Below are 23,387 nucleotides of genomic sequence, written 5' to 3'. Positions count from 1 at the left end.
GGATCTGCGAGTTAAAAAGTTGTCATTTTCGATTTGTTATTACGTAAGAACAAACAATGGTACCAATATGTGACTATCACACAATTGTAGATATCAGTGTTTACTACTGATATATATTATCAAAACTCTTGACACTTTCCAGAAAATTGATTTGTCAAGCGTCGAAAATTAGGTTTAGGCTCGTGATCCGACATGTGCGGGTCTCGGGATCTGCGAGTTAAAAAGTTGCCATTTTCGATTTGTTATTACGTAAGAACAAACAATGGTACCAATATGTGACTATCACACAATTGGAGATATCAGTGTTTACTACTGATATATATTATCAAAACTCTTGACACTTTCCAGGAAGTTGATTTATCAAGCGTTGAAAATAGGTTTTAGCCGGCGATACGGCATGTGCGGGTCTCGGGATCTGCGAGTTAAAAAGTTGTCATTTTCGATTTGTTATTACGTAAGAAAAAACAATGGTACCAATATGTGACTATCACACAATTGGAGATATCAGTATTTACTACTGATATATATTATGAAAACTCTTGACACTTTCCAGAAAGTTGATTTATCAAGCGTTGAAAATTAGGATTTGGCTCGTGATCCGACATGTGCGGGTCTCGGGATCTGCGAGTTAAAAAGTTGTCATTTTCGATTTGTTATTACGTAAGAAAAAACAATGGTACCAATATGTGACTATCACACAATTTGAGATATCAGTGTTTATAACTGTTATATATAATCAAAACTCTTGACACTTTTCAGAAAGTGTAATTTATCAAGCGTTGAAAATTAAATTGATGATGATTTTAAAGAACAGTGTTTGATGTGTTTTGGTTTACAGTTAGAAGATAATTTCACTGATTCTTATGGTAGATGTCAAAATTTGTTCGGCTAACAAATATAATGAATGGATTCAATATACTGAAGGACATTCCTAACCAAATACGTCTATATTTACAAATTGTAGTGCAATATTTTAGAATGAAATATAGATATTTCAACTATGCTAGAGTGGTAAACAGGTTACTTATTTGCGCCCGTAATAGTCGTGTCGTAATAGCTTGGCCATTTCAGTATGAAACAACTAGATTCGACAATAAACACAAACCTGGTTGTTCATACATAAATGGCCTCTCGGGTGAGAAGCACTAGGTATCTGAAACATAAAATCAATTAATATGTTCACACAAGGGTGTAGGCATTCTTATATAAATATTTTTTTTTTATTTTTTTTTTATTATTTTTTTTGTTTTTTTTTTGTTTTTTCATTCATCTAAAAGCTATGGTTTGATCAATCAAACCGCGCACCGCACTTATGCCACCAGGCTGCTGTTAGCCCCTCCCCGGAAGCTTTGCCTCCGAAGTCGGTCTCCCCAGGGGCCGTCAAAGCTAACTGCATACAATGCATAGTCCCTGCGTGGCACAGCCCTCCAAAGTGCGCCCTTATATAAACTTAATAATATATTAATACACTGCTCTTGATTAAGGCAGTGCTATCGGTGGATAATCATGCAGGAAAGAAGGTTACAATAAAGCAAAATGTTGCAGTTGGAAGATTTTTGAATTATGATTATAGTTGAAAGTTTGGATTACAGTTTTAATGTTATTATACTTGTTTTATGGGCAAAAAAACAGGCCGTCAGATGGAACGTCAGCTATCTTCAGCCGGAATGGGCACACGGAAGGGACTAAGGCTAAAGGTGTAGTGACGTCATATCTCTAGTGGTAATGTCTTCTCTTGAGGCGACACGATTACCGTTACGAAACGATGTGATTTCAGCGGCGTTCGTGGCATAGTTGGTAGCGTTCCGGATTGGTGTGCAGGAGGTCCCGGGTTCGAATCCCGCTAGTAGCACTGACTTTTTGTCAACAAATTTTTCATATCAGCAAGTTTGGTTGGTTAGGTTAGGTTATGACAGTTTAATTTTATAATACTACATTTTAAAATTAATTTTATAATTAATTAAAAATTATAAGTAATTATTAATTAGATTTTTATCTTATATAGTTTTTATATTATCAGCAAGTCTGGTTGGTTAGGTTATGTTATGACAGTTTAATTTTAAAAATTAAAAATTTATTTTATAATTTTAAAACAATATTTTATAATTAAAACGTTAATTTTATAACTAAAAAAAAAATAATTTAAATTATTTCAACTTAGCAGTTCTAGCGGCGAACGCTGACACTACAAGATATGTTAGCCTTAATCCCTCCCGTGTGCCCCACCGATCTTCAGCCTGGTACAAAAACACCATAACATAACCTCACTTCTTGAACTGAACACTGAACACTGAACTGCTGGAGCGCTGGAGCTGGAACTCCTGATTCAATTCAAGTAGGCCTAGGCCTTGTTTGTAGTATTTTTGTGTAACGTAGGCTACTTAACAACTGTCATTTTGCTCTTTAATGTTTAATTTGATAATATATACATTTATCTTAAATGATTGAAGTTGTTCCCATTTGTTTTATACCTCCTAGTGACGTGAACCAAACCTTTTAGATGTTTCTGGAGTACATTGTGCAACTGATACAAGCAATGCTTCAGGTTCTTTGGTTTAGTCAAAAGACGCTATCCAATACTTTGAACATTTATGTGAAATCGAACACAGGGAAGACTTTGTCAGTATCATTAGATCCTAAATGGGATGTCAAGAACGTCAAAGAAGTAATTGCTCCTAAATTAGGTTTGCCTCCTGATGAGTTAAAGATAATATTTGCTGGGAAAGAACTTGAAGATTCAATAATCATTGAGGTAACAATGCTAAAATACAGAATAAAGGTTTTTCCTAACAATGATTTAATTTTGTGTCAACTTAGCTGGTTCAAGTTTTGATCCTACCCACAGGCCTAGTCTGAAATCCCCTTTTCAGGTGAAACATCTAACGTTAGGAAACACTGGTTGTTTAAATCTACGCAGAGGATACGGGTCCGGTTAGGCGCCCGGCAGTTAGGAACCTAAAGTAACCAACCAAACTTGTTGATGATAAAAAAAATTGATCAAAGGTTAAATGCTGTTCATAAAATAACATTATAGGCCTAAGTTAAATGCAAAAAATTCTAACAAAAGATGTCCAGTTAAGAAGAAATGGCATTCAAAGCAAAATCCTTGTCAAAAAGTTAAAGGTACCAATCGGAGTTGAACCAGGGAGGGACCTCTTGCATATCAGCCGAGCACTCTATAAACTACACCACGAACACCAAAGACTGTACATCGTATCGTTGTGGTAATGGCGTTCCGGGCCTTATCAACCCGGTGACGTCACTGCCGGACGTCTAATCCACGTCCGGTTACCGGACGTGTATCCTCTGTGTTAAATCTAGCCACACTGATAGGGTCGAAACTTGTCATTCGGAACATTACACATTATTAGTGTACCGGTAGCCTAAGTTAAAGGAATTTAGCCCATTCTTTAAGTTATGGATAAATCGTTCTAACAATGTAGACCAAATTGTTATGACTAGTTAATGTGACAGTGGAAGTCTTAACGTCTTTCAGATATTAATACCTAAACTTAACTTACTTCATTTTTTTCCACTCTCAATAAGAATTTTTTTTACCACTTAAAAATTAGGCCTAGCTTATCTAACCAAATAAAAATAGAACGCATCTGATTCTGACAAGTCGAGTATGCAATGTATTTGAATAAAATGTAACTTAGGTGTACTTAATTCTACTTCAACTTGTGTCCATAATCGAATAAGTAAGTTACTGTGATTAATTAACTCATAGCCTACCGGTACTCTACCTGTCTGTGGTCAACACTGTTTAGTGTTTACTCCTATGGTGACTTGGAGAGCTACTCCGACTTTTATATTTGTAAGTATACCATACTGCACATGAGGCCGAGCTTTATTTATTTCTTCTTTAACACGTTCACTAACGACAAGTTAAAAAAATTTTCACCACAGACCAGTGTCAACTATGGTTGACGTAAGGATTTTTGCCACAGCCTGGCGTCATCTAGTTGACGTATGGTCTGAACTCACAGGATTGACATCAACTATTGTTGACACAAACATCCATTATTATAGACACTTTAAATGGCTTGTTACACATGTATGGTTTATTTTATCGACTTGGATGTTAGTTGTAGGTCTTATGGAATAGCCCCTAAATATGCTGTTCCTGTTGGGTAATTTTTTCCGTAAAATTTTCAGCATTTTTTTTTACATAAATTTCTATAGGTCTCGATGCGTTAGTTGAACTAATCCTCTAGCTGGTGTGTGTTTATCATAGCTGCCTAACCATTTGTTGTGTTTTATATCTTGGATAGGGTGACCCGGGGCAATTCTGGCACGGGGCAATTATAGCAATGGCCTATATTTTTTTTAAATTTCAGCTTTACAGATCAGTGAAGCAATATTTGTTATTTCAGCATATACCTCCTATATATAGGAAAGCATTTTTGTAAAAATAAAATGTTTGCAGAATTTTTTATTAGCGATTAAAAAAGTACTTTCTTCCACAGCCCGAGGATATCGAAACATCGCACACGGCTAATTTTTTTTCCCCTATGAATTTTATATATTTTTTTTTTTATACTCAAAGATAATTGTTCAGACTTAAAACTTCATGAACAAAAATAGTAATAGCAGTTATCCCTTTAAGATATTTAAATTTAAATGGGTGCTATAATTGCCCCATTTTCATATGCTATGGGGCAATTGTGGCAAAGAACCCGGGGCAATTATGGCAGCTATATATCTTTATACAAATAATGTATAAATTAAAGAATAAATTGTATAACAACGTGTGTTATGTGTAATATGTTTCATTTCAGTTCATTTGGATGGCTTTGTAAACACCTTTTGCTTAGATTACTCTATGGCAGCCTGATTATTTTTATTGTTTATTGTTGCTAGAAGTTTTGAGGTTAAGGCCCTTGTACGCTTGTACTGTCTTACCGGTTTATTCACAACTTCCTTATAAATAGAGATAGAACAAAAATTAAAACACCATCTTAAACAGCTAAATTAGGCCTATGCCATGATTGCCCCAATGTCAGAGCAATTTAAACAATAAGGAAAATATAAGGTATTGCTATAATTGCCCCAAGGTTGGGGCAATTCTGGCATCTGACACTCCAAAAAAAAAACCTCAAACCCCCTTAAGGGTAGTTTGAGATTGTTGTCTAAATATATGAAAACACTAGAGGAATAACATAGAATTACTATGGTAATTGTCAAAATAAAATGAAAAATATGTTCACCGCGGTACAAGCAGTTAAAGTTAAGGTTCACGTCTGGCTGCCAGAATTGCCCCGGGTCACCCCTAAAGATTGACATAGGTTAGCCTACTACTAACGGATAAAGACATCGATAAGTTTACACAACGAAGTAAGCGATGGACCAGTGCCGAGTTGACAACAAGACTATAAAAAAAATACATGATTGAATTTTTTTTACTATTAGGCTAATGTTACTTAATAAATATTATTTTATACCGTTGGCCCTAAGGATAAGGTATTGAGATTTTTTCTCTTTTCCTTTTATGTCTTATTGAAACAGAATATAAGTTAGTGTGCAAGTTATTTAACTTAAATAGTGTATCACATTTTTCATAACTTTATTCATGCAGGATTGTGATTTGGGCGAACAAAGTATTCTTCATGCTGTGAAAACAAAACGAAGAACTTCATCCTCTCCGGCAACAAAGCCATTGAATGAAGCCCTTAAAGATTTACAACTTGCAAATATAACAGAAGCTGAGGATGCACCACTAACAGAGGAAGAGGCGGTGGTTGAGCGGAAGAGAGTTCACTTCTATGTGTATTGTGCCTCTCCGTGTGGAGGAGTGAGAGAGGGTAAGCTGAGAGTGAGATGTTCATCTTGCAAGAGTGGAGCCTTCACAGTGGACAGTGACCCAAGGTGTTGGGAAGATGTGCTCAAGCCTCACAAGATATCTGGCCATTGCGAGGAGGAAGCATGCCCAGTGAGTATTTACTTACAGCGTCACGTCAGTTTATGATTGGCATTTTGACTGCTATTAAAATATGCTTAAATGCAAAGTTTTTAGGCAGATCTAACATTATTTATGAAATCCATATATAAATTCTAACCCTTGAACTTTTGAGAAAACTACAAGTCACACCCCCATAAACCATATAGGTAGCCTACTTAAAATGTTCGTCATGACGAGAAACCTTGAGCAAAACTATCCACTATTTCATAGATTGCCCTTTAATTAAGGTCGTTATTCCTTTCTAAAGGGAACTTTCCATATACCTAATGTTAAAAAAATACCTCAGCTGTACTTATTTGTATTCTTTCAATTTATTACCTCATTAAAATCAGGTGTGATTATTTGTTTTTATTACTGTATTTTGTTTTGTTTATTTCAGCTTGTAACTTAACCAATCAATAGTTTTATTTATACTTATGAAGTCAAACAGGGTGAAACCCAAGGGTAACAAACAGTTAGTTTACTAAATATCAGATAGCAAGCGCTTACAGAACACATAATTCATCAACAAAAAAGAATAAATAAACATTTTAACCAATCACCACTACTGACGAAGTATCCACTTTGCAGGGGGGAGGGAGATTTCCAGTGTCTCATGATCACTGGTAAAGTTCTTCACTAATTCACCTTATTTTTTATTACTACAGTACTTCAAATAACTAATTTACTATAGGATTACAATTTCCTTACCTTCTAATTTACTATAAGGCTTATTGTGCCAAAATCATTTTAATGGACTTTAACAGTAACTGTACAGTACAAGAAAAACACACACTTTGTCTCCTACACACATGTAAAAATGACAAGACGTTAGATGCTACATACAATGGATTGCACAATGCAAACTGAGAAGAATATTTCTCCCAGCGCACGAAATATCGCCCTCCCTTGACCGAGCCTGAGTTCATACTGAGCTCCTGTTGTTTAGGCGGGTTGGTAGGGAAGCACTCATGTTCCTTAATTTACTATTTTGAGAGTATTCTAGTTACATGGAAATTAAACTAGAACAAATTACAGGATGGAGCAGTTGGTTGGGCAGAGTTTTACTTCAAATGTAGTGAGCACACGAGCCAGGGAGAGAAGGACCAAGCAGTTCCCTTATACCTTATCAGGGCTAACCTGCGTGAGGTACCTTGTCTGGCTTGCACTGATGTCAGGTAAGAAACTAGGCTTTGACAGTCATTTTTTTGTTAAGTGTTGTGAGTTTATACCAGAGGAATTTTCAATTAAGTTATAACAATTTGCGTTTTAGCTAATTTCCCTATAGGGAAGTAGCTATTACCGTAGGTGGCACACATGGGAAGTCTATTCTGTGTATAAGTCAATGATTGTACCCAGTTATAGTATGACTTGAATATGCCTTTTGAAGTGTCTATGTCCATTCATCCTTTTCCTAAGAGTTTGGGTGGTTAGGCCTATATATTGAGCTTGACAGAGTTTGCATTGTAGCTGGTAGATCAGGTTTTCGCTATTGCATGTTATGTGGTCTTTTATTTTGTACTCTTTGTTGTACGATGTGCTGGTGAAGGTTTCCGCAGGAATGTTGATGCCACAGGTCTTGCATTTGGTTTCATTGCATGGGTAGGAACCTGGGGGAAGTTCAGAATACAATTTACCGTACTTGTTTCATTACTGTTAGTGGTGGTCTGTTTGCTCTATTGCTACCAGCTTGTGTGGAAACTGTGTTAAAAACAATAAGAATGACAAAAAAATCCAGCAGTTTCAAAAATAAAACTGCCAAAATCTTCTAGAAACTTTTGAACCTCGAAACTCTGTAATCAAATCTCGAATCCGAAACTTTTCCAACCTTTTTTGTACCTTTTGTAATTATTATAAAATGTCTGAAACATTCACTTTAACATTTTAAAACCGTATTTCAATGTGTAGTGACCCAGTGCTGGTGTTCCCGTGTGAGGCGAGTCACGTGACCTGTTTGGAGTGTTTCCGCCAGTACTGCGTAACGAGACTACGAGAGCGACAGTTTGTGAGTGATGAGCAGTTAGGCTACACGCTGCCTTGTCCTGCGGGATGTCCAGACTCTCTCATCGCAGAGTGTCATCACTTCCGCCTCCTCACGCAAGAACAGTACGCACAGTATCAGAGGTTCGGAGCAGAGGAGTTTGTGCTCAAGGCGGGCGGAGTGCTGTGTCCTCAGCCTGGATGTGGCGCTGGCATCTTGGCTGACCCTGACTGTATACGGATAACTTGTGTGAACGGTTGTGGTGTGAGTATTACCTGCCTAACTCTAATGTTAGTTCCATGAAGATTAATCTTACTTCTAGTCTGAGCAGTGGCTGCATTAGGAAAAGTTTCTAAAGAAAACAACATGTAGAGCTATGGTAAAAATTATAAGCATACAGGTACATCATTTTGATTTTGATAACATTCCACCAAGAACACAGATTGGATTGGTGTGCTGAAAGATATAGATTACTCATGTGAATTAACCCAAACCTACAAAGAAATACCCCAACCGCATCAAATCTGTAGACTAAGCAAATTTTCATTTGCCTGATTGGCTTTTTACCAAAATATTCCCTTAAAAAATGTCAGATTTATTCCCTAATGACATTAGGTTTAATGACTACTAAGGTTTGCTGCTACAGTGAAGGCAGCCTAATGACTTGTTTTTTTTTTATTAAAACTTATTAGTTTATGAAGTAGCTAAATGAATTTTCCAAATGTTATCCAAACATCCTCATATCCAAGCAAACTGCAACAATTAAAATAATTGTTCTCCATAAGGATAATTTGGGGTTCAATGTATTGTGTTAAGCACTTTAGTTACTGAATATCGTACAACAATCAATTAACTGTTTATTTTAAGCTCCATACAATGACTGTAATGAAAATTGGGCATATTTCATCACTGTTAGGGGTAACATTTTTACAAATAAATATGATCATCGTACACATAAAATAAACCTTTAACACCAATGCCCGATCTAGTTAGTTCGCAAAATCATAGTACAATCGGTCATGTTATCGCTTTAACCAGACACCGTGCCACATACAGTAACAGTTTTCTTCCTATGGGAGAAATTTAATAAATATTAACACTTGAAACGAAATAGGATCTCTCTTTACAGAACCGAATTAAGGGTGCGCTCTACCTGACTTGTCATTAATGCAAGGGTTTAGGATCTTGTCACTGTCGGCTTAGTTCTTACCCGATTGAAAATATGTTATTGTTAATTTATTCATTTCTTATTTTTGTAGGCTTGTATCGTTTTAATTTTTTTGGTAATAGTAGTTTTTTAAGTGGGAAATGACTGGTAAATACGTCGAAAAACACTTTTTTCTTTAGCATTTTAAACATAAAAATGAATTGTTAAAAGAAAATTAAAACAATAGAGTTATAAATATGAATCTAATGAGTAAGGAACATTCTTCAGATGAAAAAAATTTAAAAGTTAACTGAGTAATTTGAGAGGACCTAAACGTCTGCAAGCGCTTTTTGCGGCACTGTTCAATGGCGCAACATAGCTATTGAAGCCCGAGCTGAAATTTCCGATCTGAGGTAGAGCGCACCCTTGAATGTATTAACATTGACCTGCCTCTCTTTAGTTTTGCAAATTCTCCAACCCTTCAAAAAAGCTGATACAAAGAAAAGGTTACAAACTGATTAATACACCTGTGTGTCCTTGCAGTTTGTGTTCTGTCGATTGTGTCTGCAAGGTTACCACAACGGAGACTGTGACTCAAGAGAGCAAACAGCTGCGGTTGGCAGCAGCGGTTACTCTGTTGATCCGCACAGGGCTGGAGCTGTGAGTACATAAATAACAGTATCATTACATTAACCTAAATCTACATTTTAATTACCAATATATACAGGGTTTAAATAAAAAAAGTTAATGTTTGATCTCATTTTAATGCTGTTTACTAATTGCATGAGTGCCGGTCATTTACAATTTTGATATAATAATGAAAGGATTAACAAATCTTATAAATTGGCTAAATATGTAAGGGAACTACCAAAAGACATCAATTTAATTTGTTATTCAACTAATCATCAATATTGGTTCTGTTTGTTATGTAGGCAAGATGGGATGAAGCCAGTAGAGTGACCATAAGAGTGATGACCAAACCTTGTCCTGAATGTAGAACAGCTACAGAACGTGACGGTATGTATAAATATATCACTAATTATTATATGATATATTAGCTGCAGTTTAAAGTATACCAGCAAAATTACAAAAGGAAACAGTTATGCTGCATTTAGACAAAGCCAGTTGGCGGGAAGGCTACCTGCCTTAGGGAACTTAAATACTATAGAAGGAGGTAACCTGCCTGCTCTGTTGGTCTTGTGTAGGCTAAGATAAGGGTAGGCCAGCCTATACTAAGTTGCCTATTTCTGTTTCCTGATAAGGAGTCTGCGAGTCCCTGATATTTTTTAGTTGGCGAGGGATCAATTTGGCTAACAAACAATTTTTTGTCCAAGCTCGGGTAAAATTATTGATCAAAGCTCCCTACAAACAGCTAGATTTTTTTTTTTGTGAAAGTAGAAAACAGTTGATACGCAGAAGATACACAATCAAAAAATGACTTTTCTGCGTGATGGCGAGAGATGCTCATTGTTTTTTTTTAGGGATAGACGGGATTGAATTTTTAGTTCGGGACGGGACGGGATTTTAATTTCCTTCCCGATTTTCGGGACGGGACGGGACGGGATTTTTTTCTGTGCATAAAAAGAAAGTCTTGAGTATTGCAGTTACCAAAAAAGGCATACGAAATCAATGTTTACCGTTTGTGGCACTGATCTATAAAAACCAAAATACCCCCGCCGCAGCAAACCTGCCAACTAAGAGAATTTCCATTTGTATGAATTGATTTTCAGTTAAATATATTTTAATAACATTAGGTTTAACGAGTACCTAGGTTTGCTGCTACAAGGAAACTAATAAAGTGTGTTTTTGAGTAAAATATTTATAGCTTAGTACAAAATAAATAAATTTGCCAAGTTTGATCAAAATACATCCATAAACAAGCAAACTACAACATTTGACAACATTCTCCATGAGAATAACATGGGAATTTTAAATTTACAATTTTTTTAATTTTCTCCGTTACTAATAATCGAACAAAATACTTTTATATACTAAATTATTTGTTTTTTTATGCTCTTTAAAAAGGTCTAAAGAGAAATCTTGAAATTTTGTGTTTTGAGAAAAGTGAGAAAACCCAATTTTTACCCCATAAAACCCCCCATAAAACCCCCCGTAAAGCCCCGTTCCCATGGTCCGATAGTGCTGGTTCGCGAACTCATTCAAGTTTATCCCGCTTTACACCTTTAAACCAAATTTCATCAAAATCGGACAAAAATTACTCAAGTTATCGCGTTCACGGACGTATATATATATAAGTCTATATATATATATATATATATACTAGGGATGGACGAGATTGGATTTTTAGTACGAGACGAGACGAGATTTTTTATTTCTCATAAAATTTCGAGACGAGATCGAGACGGGATATTCCTTCTCATACACAACGGGAAATGCACGTTCAAAATTTTTACCTGATTTTGTAACATTGTTAGATGACTGTTTAAATACAAAAATAATGATAATAGGCAAGAATATTTACAATCTTTTATTAAAAACATCAGCATAAATTTTTTATATTAATCACGCCTAACTTATTAAAAATGCCTACGATTAGGAAACAAAGTGATATCAGTTAGGATAGAGTTCAACTTATCCTAAAATAAAATAAATCATAAAATAAAAGCAATATTAATTTGTATAAAATAGTTACTTGTTTTGACTTTTTATAGTAATAAAACATTCCTCACACTGCTTACACTTAACAAAACTTCTCAAATGTTATTAAAGTAATATTATTAAAATAATTAAAGTAATATTTACATTTAAAGAATTAATTAAATAAGAACGCCTTCGCAAAGGAAACGCAACTACAACACGCTCCTGTACAATCCACAAATCCACAAATAAGCCGAATCCCTTACAGCCTAGTAAGAAGAAATGCATAACGACAAAGGGTCAGGCTAAGAAAATCAAGGCGGCAAACCAAACCTCTCGCCTGGCAATAATTTCTGATAGCCAAGGCCGAGGTCTAGTGCATTGTATTGACTTGGTGGCTCAGGGAAAATTTGATACCTTTGGCTGTACAATGCCAGGAGCTCATTTGGAGGATGTCCTGAGCTCTTCCCTGAATGCAGCCATCTTGAAAAACTATAAGGAGACTGACTGGATACTTCTGAGGGCAGGGTGTAATAATGTGAAGGCGCATCATTCTATTGATGATAAGGCTGCTATATCAAACAAAATCATTAACTGTTTAACAAGTCTGATAGAAAAATGTAAAAATACTAATCTGATTTTAACCACCCTACCATATCGGTATGACCTTCACAATAGCCACTACCACCACCAGATCATTGCGGAAATTAATAACAATATCCGGGCTTTAGTCTACAAGAACAAAGATGTCAACCTGCTAGATCTATATCTATTGGAAAAGTTCAATCACACTCGACATGGCTACCATATAAACAAAAATGGGAAAAGAAAAGTGGCAAACATGATACTGGATATAATTCAAACCAAATGTCAGGCTACCCAAACAGAAAATGACCCAACAGCCATTAAACATGTCACCCAAACAGTAAATCCTGGGTGTGGAAAAAAGATCACGATTACTGAACAAGACGTGACCAGGGTCATCAACGACCACTGTAACAACAAAGAGGTCGCATTCTCTCACACAATATCTGGTGACTTTGGGAACGATAGGCATATGACAGCTGGGGTAGCTGTTACATTCGCACGGGAATTTGGCAAACCCACTCTATGGAACTGTGTGTCTGACCATCTGGCATACCAGCAGGTCAAAGATGGAGCTGGAGTGTACAGCTTGATAACAAAGCTGGATTACTGGGGGAAGCCCAACCTAAATGATTATGACAGGGCTTTTGGACAGTTCTGCAATGATTTTAAAAGAAAGGGCTACAAATATCTCTACTGCTCTCCCATGGGCTGTATAAGGGATAGAGTAAAAGTAGAACATTTTATAAAAAATGTCATCAAATTCCAAGTGGAGACTAAGGCCCAGATTAAAATTGTTGCATACAACCAAAGATCAGCACGTGTTTTGCGGAACGGCCTGGATCACAACACCTTCATAAAGGAAATGGAGAGGTGCTTGGAGACCTTTTCTTATCTCCAGAGGGAAGCAACCACTAACACCAATAGCACCAGGAGAACAAACTTATGCAGATGTTGTTAGCCGCTCTTCACCAGTGAGTCCACATCACCCACCGCTGATTAATCCAGTGAGCAGAGAGCAGATGCCGACATCAGACGTCCCTCTTCGCCTCTCTATGAGTACCACCACTGACCACGGGAGCCTTCACCTACCAGTTACTCCGGAGTCTGACCCGTCATTTGGTGTCATTAGTGGTGAAAAAAGTCAATCTAGTGTGAAAGTGAGTGGCAATGAAGATGATCGGGCAACCAAGGGTAAAGATAGTAGCTTAAGTCATAGTTTTTTAGAAAAACGGTCTCAAGTCAATATCATAGTGTAGCTTCTGGGCAATTGTATACTCCTACTCGATTAAATCTTCTTCAGGTAAATATTCAATGTTTGAGAAATAAGTTACTTGAACTTGAAAGCTTCTGTGAGGAAAATAAAATAGACATAATATGTCTCTCAGAACATTAGCTTACTTCTGAGGAATTACAGGTTTTTACACCACATGGTTTCGTTCCCGGTAGTTTTTTATTAGAAAAAATTTCAAGAACGGAGGTGCAGGAATTTTTGTTAGAGAGGGGATTGAATTCTGTAAATTTGATATGAGTAAATTTAGTTCAGAAATAGACATAGAAATTAGCTGTGTTAAAATAATTAAAGACAATTTGTATGTTGTATCATTGTACAGGTCACCTCGTGGCAACATAGATATATTTTTTGAGAAACTTGAATTAGCCGTGAAGAAGGTTTTATCGAGGGGGACCAAAGTTATCGTCTGCGGAGATTTTAACATAGAAATGATAACAACTGATAACAACAACTCAATTTTGTTTTTGAACTTATTAAGATCAATTAATTTATACTGTACTTATTCCTCACCCACCAGAAACAATGCCTGTTTGGACAACATTTTAGTTAACTTCTCCCAAGATCTGTATGAAGTTACCTCAGCTGAGGGTCACTTTGCGGACCATACTCCACTCCTTTTCACTTTAAAATCTAATATTTCATATACCAATAAAAACTGTAAAACATCACAACAAACTTCTTATTACCGATCACAGAATAATAATGTTATCCAGCTATTTACTAATGAATTAATAAAAGAGAAGTGGAGTATGGTCGAAGAGCACAAAAACGGCAAGATAAATGTTAATACACTGTTTGATAGCTTCTTTAAGAGATATGTAGACCTTTGGCATTTTTGTTCACCATTATTAAAATGTAAAAAAAGCTAACCTACATCTAGTAAACACAAAGTTAACTGGTATACCAATGAGTTAAGAGTTGAAAGAGACAAAATGCTGACTTTATTTCATATTTACAAAGATTTGTCAAGGAGTGGCTCTGAGCAGACCCAATTGGCTCATAACGCTTATCTCACATGTAAAAGAAATTATAGAAAAAACTTAAAACTAACTAAAAAAATAGCTTGTGAGAAATACATTGATAGTGCAAGAAACAAATGCAAAGCTGCTTGGGAGGTCATATCTCAAGAAAGCTGCAAAAGTTCCACCAAAGTCATCCCTCTTGACCCTGAGTGTGTAAATCAATACTTTATAGAGTCTGTCAATGAACTGGTGAAAGGCATTCCTGACACTAATGTCAGTATCTGTGATTTAATGGGAACAAGACCTATAGCTCCTAACTCCTTTCACTGGACAAGTGTAAATCTGGTTGAAGTTTCGAAAATTGTTTCAAGCCTATCAAATTCAAAAAGCACTGATTTTTATTGGATATCCAACTATTTACTGAAACAGACAATAAATATAATTAAGGAACCACTTGCTTATATAATAAGTAGATGTTTAGAATCTGGCTATTTTTCAAATATGTTAAAATTGTCTAAAATTACACCGGTTTATAAGAAAGGAGACAGAAATCTTCCACAAAATTATCGTCCTATATCCGTTATTCCAATTTTTTCAAAATTATTTGAAACAGTTATGTACAATCAACTTAGCAACTATTTTGAAATAAACAGACTATTTTCTGAGTCCCAATTTGGTTTTAGACCCGACATTCTACGATTTCTGCAGTAATGAAAATTGTCAGTAAAGCACTACATGCCTTTGAAAATAAAGAATCAGCCTTCCTATCCCTATTAGATTTAACTAAGGCATTTGATTGTGTACCGCCTATCAATATCCTTACTAAACTTAACTTTTATGGTGTTTCTGGCGACTCCTTGAAATTAATTGAATCATACTTAATGAACCGTAAGCAATATGTAAATATTATGGGTGCTCACTCATCATTGTGTGATGTCTCCTTGGGAGTGCCGCAGGGCTCAGTTCTCGGACCATTTCTCTTTATTGTAATAATAAATGATCTTCCCAAAAATGTAGGTGTAAATTCTATTATCTATGCAGATGATTCCACGTTTTTTACTTGTAGTAAAAACCTTGACCTCTTGGAGGCCAGAATAACCTCAGCTCAAAACCAAGCACATGAATGGTTCTCAGCTAACAAACTGCTGTGTAATGAGACTAAAACTCAGAATATTTTGCTCAGTCTTTTCACAAAATCAAAACTATCAATCAAAATCAATCATCGATCTAAATCAATCTGTAAAACTGCTGGGAATTCACATAGACTCAAAGCTCACATGGAATGACCATGTTGTAAATTTGTGTAAAAAACTCTCAAGGGTCAATTGTTTGTTTTGGAAACTGAGCTCCATAATCTCTACTGACTATCTGAGGACTGCCTATTTCGGACTCTTTCAGTCTCATATTGCTTATGGTCTCATACTTTGGGGACACTCTGCAAATGTCTCAGATGCCCTGATTCTTCAAAAAAAAATTAATTAGAACCATTTGTCAAGCCAGGCCTGGAGATCATAGTAGATGTCTTTTCAAACAATTGAAGATTCCTACAATTATTAACTTGTATATTTATCATGTATTAATATTCACAAAAACAAATCTAAATTCTTTTTTTATTATCCGTGAGGTACACAATCACAATACCAGGAATAAAAACAAACTTGAAATCCCGCAACATAGGTTAACAAAGTTTGGAAATTCTTACATGGTAAATTGTGTAAAAATTTTTAATAAGCTTCCCGATAATGCTCACACCACTCCTCTTAAAGGCTTCAAAATCAAGTTGTATCAATGGCTTCTAGACAATCCATTCTTTACTATTAATGAGTTTATGGCCACCAAAATAGATAATATATTTTAAGTTTTCAAATTAATGATAAGCATTAACTTTTGTTTGTTTGGATGAAGTTAACCAATTTTATTAATTTAATGTTTATGAAGCTGTTGTTTGGGTACTAGGCTGGAGTTGCAACTTCAGTTTTAATTTAAATATATTTAGATATTATTGATGATTATTATCGATATTATTGATATTATTTGATGTTATTGACTGTATATATTTATGTTGACCATGCCCATCTCATGTAAAAATGATCAACGGCAATAAATATCTTATGTCTTATGTCTTATGTCTTATATGTATTGCGGGTATTGCATTGACTTTCTGCAGGCGTTTTTAATTTTTTTTTTTTTTTTATTATTATTATTCTCGTCTCGATAAAAATCTCGGCCAAAAAGAAATCTCGTCTCGTGTAACGAGATTTAAAATTTCCCAAAATTTCGAGACTTGACCATCTCTAATATATACATATACAAATTTGAACGAATGGTGTTTTTGGCCTCTGGGGACATCAAAATGAAAAAGTGAATCGGTCCCGGGTCTAGGTCTTACCGTGCCACCTACGGTAATAGCTACTTCCCTATAGGGAAATTCGCTAAAATGGGTAACAATTTACAGGTACCTATAGAAACTTGTGACTCGCGGTCACGGTGCGATCGTCAAAATTATGGCGGTCACGAGGTAATCCTCGGTATGACTCGCGGTCACGGCATGATCGTCGGTATAGCTCACGGTCACGGCACGATCATCGGTATGACTCCGCGGTCATGTCGTGATCGTCGGTATGACTCCGCAGTCACGGGGTGATCGTCGGCATGACTCGCGGTCATGGCGCGATCCCGGTATAACTCCGCGGTCACGGCGTGATTGTCAGTAGGCCTATGACTCCGCGGTCACGGCATGATCGTCGGTATGACTTGTGATCACGGCGCGATCGTCGGTATGACTCCGCGGTCACGGGGTGATAGTCGGTATGACTCGCGGTCATGGCGCAATCGTCGGTATGACTCCGCGGTCACGGCGTGATTGTCGGTATGACTCCGCGGTCACAGCGCGATCGTCGGTATGACCCGCGGTCACAGGGTGATCGACGGCATGACTCGCGGTCATGGCGTGATTGTCGGTATGACTCCAAGGACACGGCGTGATTGTCGGTATGACTCGCGGTCACGGCGTGATCGTCAGTATGACTCCGCCGTCATAGCGCGATCGTCGGTCCATGAATCGCGGTCACGGCGCGATCGTCGTCATGACTTTGTCTCCTGCGTTCGCGGACATATCGCTCGCAATAGCGGCGTCATCGACACTCGCGAAGCGGCAAAATCGCCGCCGATCGGACCAAATCCCGTCCCGAAAAATTCCCGAGTCAAATGTTATCCCGTCCCGATAATCGGGAATATTTTTTTCCCGAAAAATTCCCGAAATTTCGGGACCCGTCTATCCCTAGTTTTTTTGGTTCCATGATCACGGAAGATATTAAATTATATATGAAAATCTACTTATGTAGGTATGCCAGAAGGTGTCAAAAGTAGTTATATTTCATGCTGTACATATTTCGAGCCTATCACAGCTCATCTTCAGAAACATTTATATTTATAGAGGATTTGAAATAAATCCCATTGAGCGATGTTTGTTGAGTATTTACAAACGCTTATGTTCAAACAAAGATAAACATTATGCGTATCGTTTGGCCGATATTTGTTACAATTATTTTGTACGCAAACATGGAACTATCAAAAGAGACGGTTTTCATGGCCTACTTAGGAACACTGGAGAGTGACATCACAGAATTAGCTGACTCGCGGTTTCTAATTCCAGCTGTTTGATAGCTCCACCCCTGCTTACAAAAAATTTGTAAACACAGGCAAAACGATGCGCATAATGTTTATTTCTGTGTGTATATAAGAGCTTGTAAATAATCAACAAACATTGCTCGTTGGGATTTATTGTATATATTGTATAAATGCTGTTGAAGATGAGCTGTATTGGGTTCAAAACGTGTAGGCCTACAGCATGAAATAAAACATTACGCTTGATACCTTCTGGCATACCTAGGTAAGTAGATTTCATCTGTAATTGAATATTAAAGGTGTCAAGGCTGTTCAATTTGAAAAATAGCGGGAGGTATTCCCGAATTATTCCGTGACCGCAGAAGTTGTTTACAATTGTAACACCATTGCGGGAGACTATATATACATACACTATTGTGTAAAAATATTGACGTATTAAAATATGTTAATAATCACTACTTTCTAATAAACCTGTTCTTTGTCCCAATATCTGAATAGGTGATTTTTAGCTGACCCGAATTTAAAAAAAATCTCTGTCTTGGAGACCCTCCTAAATCTAGTAGGCTGGATCAATGGCAATACAGAGCTCTAATGTATTCTTGTATGACCCAGGGGGCTGTATGCACATGGTCTGCACCAGATGCAACTTCCACTGGTGTTGGGTCTGTCAGACTGAATGGACTCGGGATTGTATGGGAGCTCATTGGTTCGGTTAAACTTCGACTCCAACAATAGTCCTCTTTAACAATGGTGCCTTACGTACAATGGTTTCTACTCACAAAGAAGTTTTAGGAATATTTAATGTTCGTTAGTCATTAAGCTAGTCCAATTTTTTCGAGTGTGAATACACATTTTGTATTTATAATTAACTATGTTCACATATAATTTGAGTCTTAATAGGCAATCAGTTTTCTGGAGTTTCAGTTTTTTTACAGAGTTTGAATTGTTGGAATGGCCAATCTACTTTATTTACTTCATAAGTGTTTAATACAATATTGAAGTATAGTAAAATAATAAATGAATACAATAATTGAAACAATAATTTAAGTTGTCAAAAGATGTTTGTTCAAGACCAACATGGATTTTGTGTTTGATTTTTATTGTCATTACTATTTTAGAGTTTTTTTCTTGGTGTAATGTGCATGGTACTAGTTGATTACCAGTATGTTCCAATCTAAAAGACATGTTTTCTCTTTATTTTTTAAACTAATAATTAATATACTAATTAAAATATATACATTTTCAATTTTTTTCTTAATTCAATAAAGGGTTTTGTATTTTCTTGAATCCTAGATGTTTTCTAATAAATTATGGACAACTTAGTATTTTCCTTTATTTTAATTTTTTTACAGGGAAATTAGTTTATATTTGGAAATTTTATTGATTATAAAACTATATTAGTGCTCAGTACTTTTGTTAATATTTCAATCATTATTGTATTTGCGCTACATAACAATAACAATGTTTCATGGTATTTTTATTTTGTATTGATCACTTTATCAATAATATTGGTGATATTATACAAGTGATATAGTATATACCTTACAACTGAATTAAAAATGTAAACAATATTGTTTATGTTCGTAAATAAACTATTTGGAAAAAAAACTTCCCTAATTGTGTTTTTTCCGTATTAAAACTTGTGATTAGGTAAAGCATCACCAAGATTTAATTTGGAAGCAAACTTTAAAAACTAGTAAATAGTTAAATACATGTTAGATGTTATTGGTTATTGGATATAGCAAATTAGCAAATTAGCACCAAATTAGGCCGCAGCACTATTATTTTGTTGGCATTTATAAAAACAGCTAATTTGAAATAAGCAGCAACAAAAAGCTGTGATACGCAATGAGAACTGTCAAAGTAGGATTGTTTACAGTTGTTTATGTTTTTAATTTAATGAATAATTTGTGATATTTTGCGAATTTATAATAATTAATTTTTTTCTATTGTTTAAGTGGTTTAGGTGAAGTGGTAGAACATTATAGCTATGGTAGATGTGTAATACTATGTATACCGTAAATTTAAAGAAGCAAATTTTATCAAACTGTGTCCTCCGCCATTAAAAACCCAAAGCTTGAGTATAACTTCATTAAGCATTTTATTCTTATATGCCAAGGACGGGTACTCTCCTAGTCATCCATACATTTAATATTTTAGAAAAATATGAGAGCTCGCCCCGTGGTTGGAAACTCGACCAAAAGTATATTGTGCTAACTTCTCTATTTTCACCCCACGCTGTAAATAAAACATGTTATTGGAATTTCTTCCATTTGTTTTGATTTTCTGTTTATATTTTGTTGTTATTTCGTCACCAACATGACAACCCATAAGGCCCATGTGAATTTTTTTAAATTTTTAATTAATTTTTTGTGTTTATTTTTTAGCCTATTTTAATTATAAAGGGATTCTGCACATCTACAGAAAAATTTCCTTCATTTGTTACCAAACGCGTGTAATTTGGCCCAGTAATATGGCCAGGCTAGCTGTCATAAGTGGTGAACACGTAATGAAATGGCAGAACTGTCCTACGTGCACAAGTGATACGAACTTCATTGATAAATGCTGAGCTCACACTGAAGCAATGAAATAAGAGTCGGGAAGGGCACGGTTCTGTGTGTCCGGCACTAGTGTTGCGGCCAATGTTATTAACATCGGTCAATGCAATTATTAACAACCAGTTGCGGTCAATGAAATAGCATTGACACGAGGGGCGCCTTGCGTGGTCAATGTGTAAACACTATTAGGGTTTTCCCTGTAACATCCCTTTTCTAGCCATCCTTTTAGCCGATTTGTACAATTGAGGTACAAATTTAACAACCAACAACCAGTTTTGAACCCTATTAAAATGTGCAATTTAAGCAGTCCCCTCGTTTATCATACTTTGCCATTGTATATTTCATTTTAATAAATATTCCTTTATCTATTTGTACTGTGTCCTTTGATTAATATGAACTAATCAGTTGATTGAACATCAGTCCTTGGATTAGTCTACATTGTGGAAATGACTGATGAAGTTATGAGATTTCGGAGTGAGTATTTGGGAGCACTAATGATGAAGTCGAAAAGGTCAACAAGGGACATACAAGCTGGAGAAGTTGTCATTGTGGAGACGGACGACAAAAGACGTCTAAATTGGCCTTTGGCAGTCGTAAAAGAACTCATACCGGGTAGAGATGGTAAAATTTGTCTAGCAAAACTCAAGACGAATTCAGGAATAATTTTGGGGACTATCCAAAAAATTTACCCTCTTGAAATACAAAATTTTGAGAAAGAAGAGTTCCTGAAAAATGAAAAAAATTAAGAACAAAACGAAGCAGGATAATAAAGTGATAGATAAGAAAACTGTGACTAGAAGTGAACGGATGGTTAAACAACCAAAACGGTTTCTCCAATAAAAACCTTGTGTTGAGGAACAAGTTACCTTCCGTTCCTCAAGGTGGGAGGATGTAAAAATGACTGATGAAGTATGATCGACGCTCATATTTGACTGGACTTATGCTTAATATTTTATAAATTTGAAAATCAGCTGTATTTTAATTGTATAATTTTGACAGTTTATGTTTACCTTTTGTAAGTTTTCTAGAATAAAAACAATGATGAAATAGCTACATTTAAAAAAGAACTGAATTTTTCTTCATCTTTAAGTTCAGAGTCTAAATGAATCTTTTGGAATTGGCTCCAAAAGTGTAGCCAATTTTTCAAATTTCCATCAAATTTAACAAACTTGATTTTAGGAAGTTTTATTCTAGCTTTTGAGGTATTCGGTTTACTTGAACATGATTTACTACAACTTGAAGCTACATCCTCATTAGGTTTCAAAGTCAAACTGTCAAATTTAGCTTTTATCAGAAAGAACTTATTTAAATACTCATACGATCCGCTGAGTTCTTCGGTGAGTTGCTCTTCCGGGGGGTCTGATTCGAGAAGTTTTTCCAGTAGCTTATCATTGAGTTTGTTAAGTTGGTCGTTCTTTTTCTCTAACAGTTTCATACTTGCTTCAATTTCAGGGTAATCATCGTTGTTAGAATTAAATTTGTCCAAGATAATTTGCGAAAGAGTTGTAAACTATCTCCGAATTACCGTTCTCTGTTTCTTAAGTCGATTTATTTCGATAATTTCTAGTCCTGTCACGGTCGCCATGTTTTACAATAATTCTAACTAGTGTACCTGTTGCTCGAATTCGAGCAATTGCGAAGCATTACATGCGACTCAAAGATTATGGAAATACTCACGATCTACACAACAGTTAGATATAATCAAAATCTTTTGTAAATATCTTATCTTTTTTCAAAAAGATTATCTTGTTTTTTTTAGTGTTTTTAGTGTAAAAAAAACATTATTTCTATTTCTTTTACCTGGTTGTGTTCTATGACTTTTTCTATGTTTCCATTGTTTGCAAATCGGTTATTTAAATGATTGCTCAAGAAATGTAGCACAGTGTTAATTCAGTTTTATTTTTAGCCTATATCAAATTGTCCAAGATTTCTCGCTCTTTTCCATTGTAATAATTACACCAACCCAAGTTTCGTCTACAGATGCAATATGCCAAAGAATATCACCTACGTACAATCTCCAAGAAGTGGTAAAAAAGGCAGAAACCAACCCATACAATAGATATAAGTTAACTCCATAAGAAATAATTTTAAAAGTTACTGTGATATTAGGATTTTCCACTGATTTGGTAATAGAACATTATATTGCAAAACATGACACGATGCAGAAGAAAATCAATTTTAAAATCAGAAAAATCCATTGCAAATACTGTACTTCATTTTGACAAATTCAATAAATCACAATTTAAATATTAACAGCTGTTGCATTAAAAAGTAGTGTAGAATTATGCATATGGTCGTAATGTAAACAAATCTGAAGAGGCAACTTTAAAGGCTTCTTGGGCAGAGACCCAAGAGAATTTACCTCTTTCCTCTTTTTATGGCTCCTCTACAGACCAAGACCTTTCTTTAGAGACCCCTACCAAGTTTCTACGCCCAGCCGTTCTATCAAATTAGCTGTGACAAAAACCCCGTTTTCCTCCATAAGAATAACATGGGATGGGAATTTAAAGGCCACAGGGGCAGAGCCCCAAATGAATTCACCATGTTTCTCTTTTGATGGCTCATCTACAGACCAAGACCTTTCTTTAGACAACTCTACCGAGTTTCTACGCCCAGCCGTTCTCTCAAAATAGCTGTGACAAAGAAAAACAGTTTCAAATTAATATATAGATTTTGTTATAACCAGAAGAATTG

General features: G+C 35.7%; 1 protein-coding gene across 1 annotated transcript; it reads left to right on the top strand.

The window, feature by feature from the left end:
* The first annotated feature begins 2,282 nt into the window (after positions 1–2,282).
* LOC128986976 (E3 ubiquitin-protein ligase parkin-like) lies at positions 2,283–19,229 on the top strand. The gene is made up of 7 exons (XM_054407614.1): positions 2,283–2,752; positions 5,579–5,932; positions 6,980–7,119; positions 7,850–8,186; positions 9,613–9,729; positions 10,002–10,086; positions 18,748–19,229. Exons 1-7 carry the CDS (start codon positions 2,501–2,503, stop codon positions 18,849–18,851), a joined length of 1,389 nt encoding a protein of 462 aa, XP_054263589.1. The 5' UTR covers positions 2,283–2,500; the 3' UTR covers positions 18,852–19,229.
* The last annotated feature ends 4,158 nt before the right edge of the window (positions 19,230–23,387 follow it).

The sequence above is a fragment of the Macrosteles quadrilineatus genome, unplaced genomic scaffold (genome assembly GCF_028750875.1).
Source record: "Macrosteles quadrilineatus isolate MER2022 unplaced genomic scaffold, UCM_ALF_1.0 Scaffold_2__2_contigs__length_208266976, whole genome shotgun sequence".
Lineage (NCBI taxonomy): Eukaryota > Metazoa > Arthropoda > Insecta > Hemiptera > Cicadellidae > Macrosteles > Macrosteles quadrilineatus.
This window is presented reverse-complemented; position numbering and strand designations above follow the sequence as displayed.